General features: G+C 35.2%; 1 protein-coding gene across 1 annotated transcript; it reads right to left on the reverse strand.

Moving 5' to 3' along the window:
- Positions 1-42: 42 nt before the first annotated feature.
- LOC104916639 (integrator complex subunit 2-like) lies at positions 43-830 on the reverse strand (the record flags this gene model as incomplete). Its single annotated transcript, XM_010727661.3, has 3 exons — positions 720-830; positions 516-630; positions 43-111 (listed from the first exon to the last, which is right to left on the reverse strand). Coding segments are annotated over exons 1-3 (234 nt in total), but the record flags the coding sequence as incomplete, so codon positions are not given.
- Between the last annotated feature and the right edge of the window lie 54 nt (positions 831-884).

An 884-nucleotide genomic window follows, 5' to 3' on the forward strand; every position in this document is an offset into this window, starting at 1 on the left:
AACAAAACAAAACAAAACTAAAAAGACTAAAACCTAAAATACCTGTTCGGTGAAAATCTCTTGTGTGAAGATTGTCTTCATTCTGCTCAGAGAGCTGGGCTTTATAACAATCTGAAACACAGAACGAAGCACTTATAATGTTAAGTTCTAGCTTTACATTCCAAACGCAGATATTTCTTAAAAGTACTTAAAATAAAACCTTAGCAGCTCAGTTTGGAAATGACTTCAACCACTTTTCTTAAAAATATCTTTTCTTGCAAATTATGATTTCTACAAATCCACTCAATAACCTGATGTTATCTTTTATCATAACGTTCCTGTTCCAATTTTACACACAGAGCAACGTTTTCTAGATGAGCTTAGATATTCTCTTCTTCAGTATACATTTAGTGAGGTACATCAGCAAAACTGAAGCTTTTGTATAAAAGCAAAGTAAACATAAGAGCTTAAAAACACAGTGAAAAAAGCTCATTTTAACAGAGAGAGGTATGTGTCAGAAACAACTCAGGGTTTACCTTCATTCCCAGTGTGGAGCAGACCAAATCAATGATAGCACTGAGCTGATTGCTGTGGAAATACATGGCTACCAAGAGAAGCATCTCTCCAAAGGAAGCAGACACACCAGAAATGCTACAACAGCAAAGAGGAAGAGTTCATTTCCAATGGAAATAAAAGTGAGATTACTGGAATCATTAAAAACAAAAGAAGCCTCCTCTCACCTTTCAAAGTAAGCTTCTTCCTTTATCATCCAGCTCAGCCACATCACCATGAGCTGTTCCTGTTCCGGTGTACTGCACAAAGAAATCACATAAAAGATTATTTGCCCACAAATTACAGTTGGTTTTACTACCCATTACTAGCAGAAAGAAAAAAATAATTAAAAA

Source organism: Meleagris gallopavo, unplaced genomic scaffold (genome assembly GCF_000146605.3).
Source record: "Meleagris gallopavo isolate NT-WF06-2002-E0010 breed Aviagen turkey brand Nicholas breeding stock unplaced genomic scaffold, Turkey_5.1 ChrUn_random_7180001926152, whole genome shotgun sequence".
Classification (NCBI taxonomy): domain Eukaryota; kingdom Metazoa; phylum Chordata; class Aves; order Galliformes; family Phasianidae; genus Meleagris; species Meleagris gallopavo.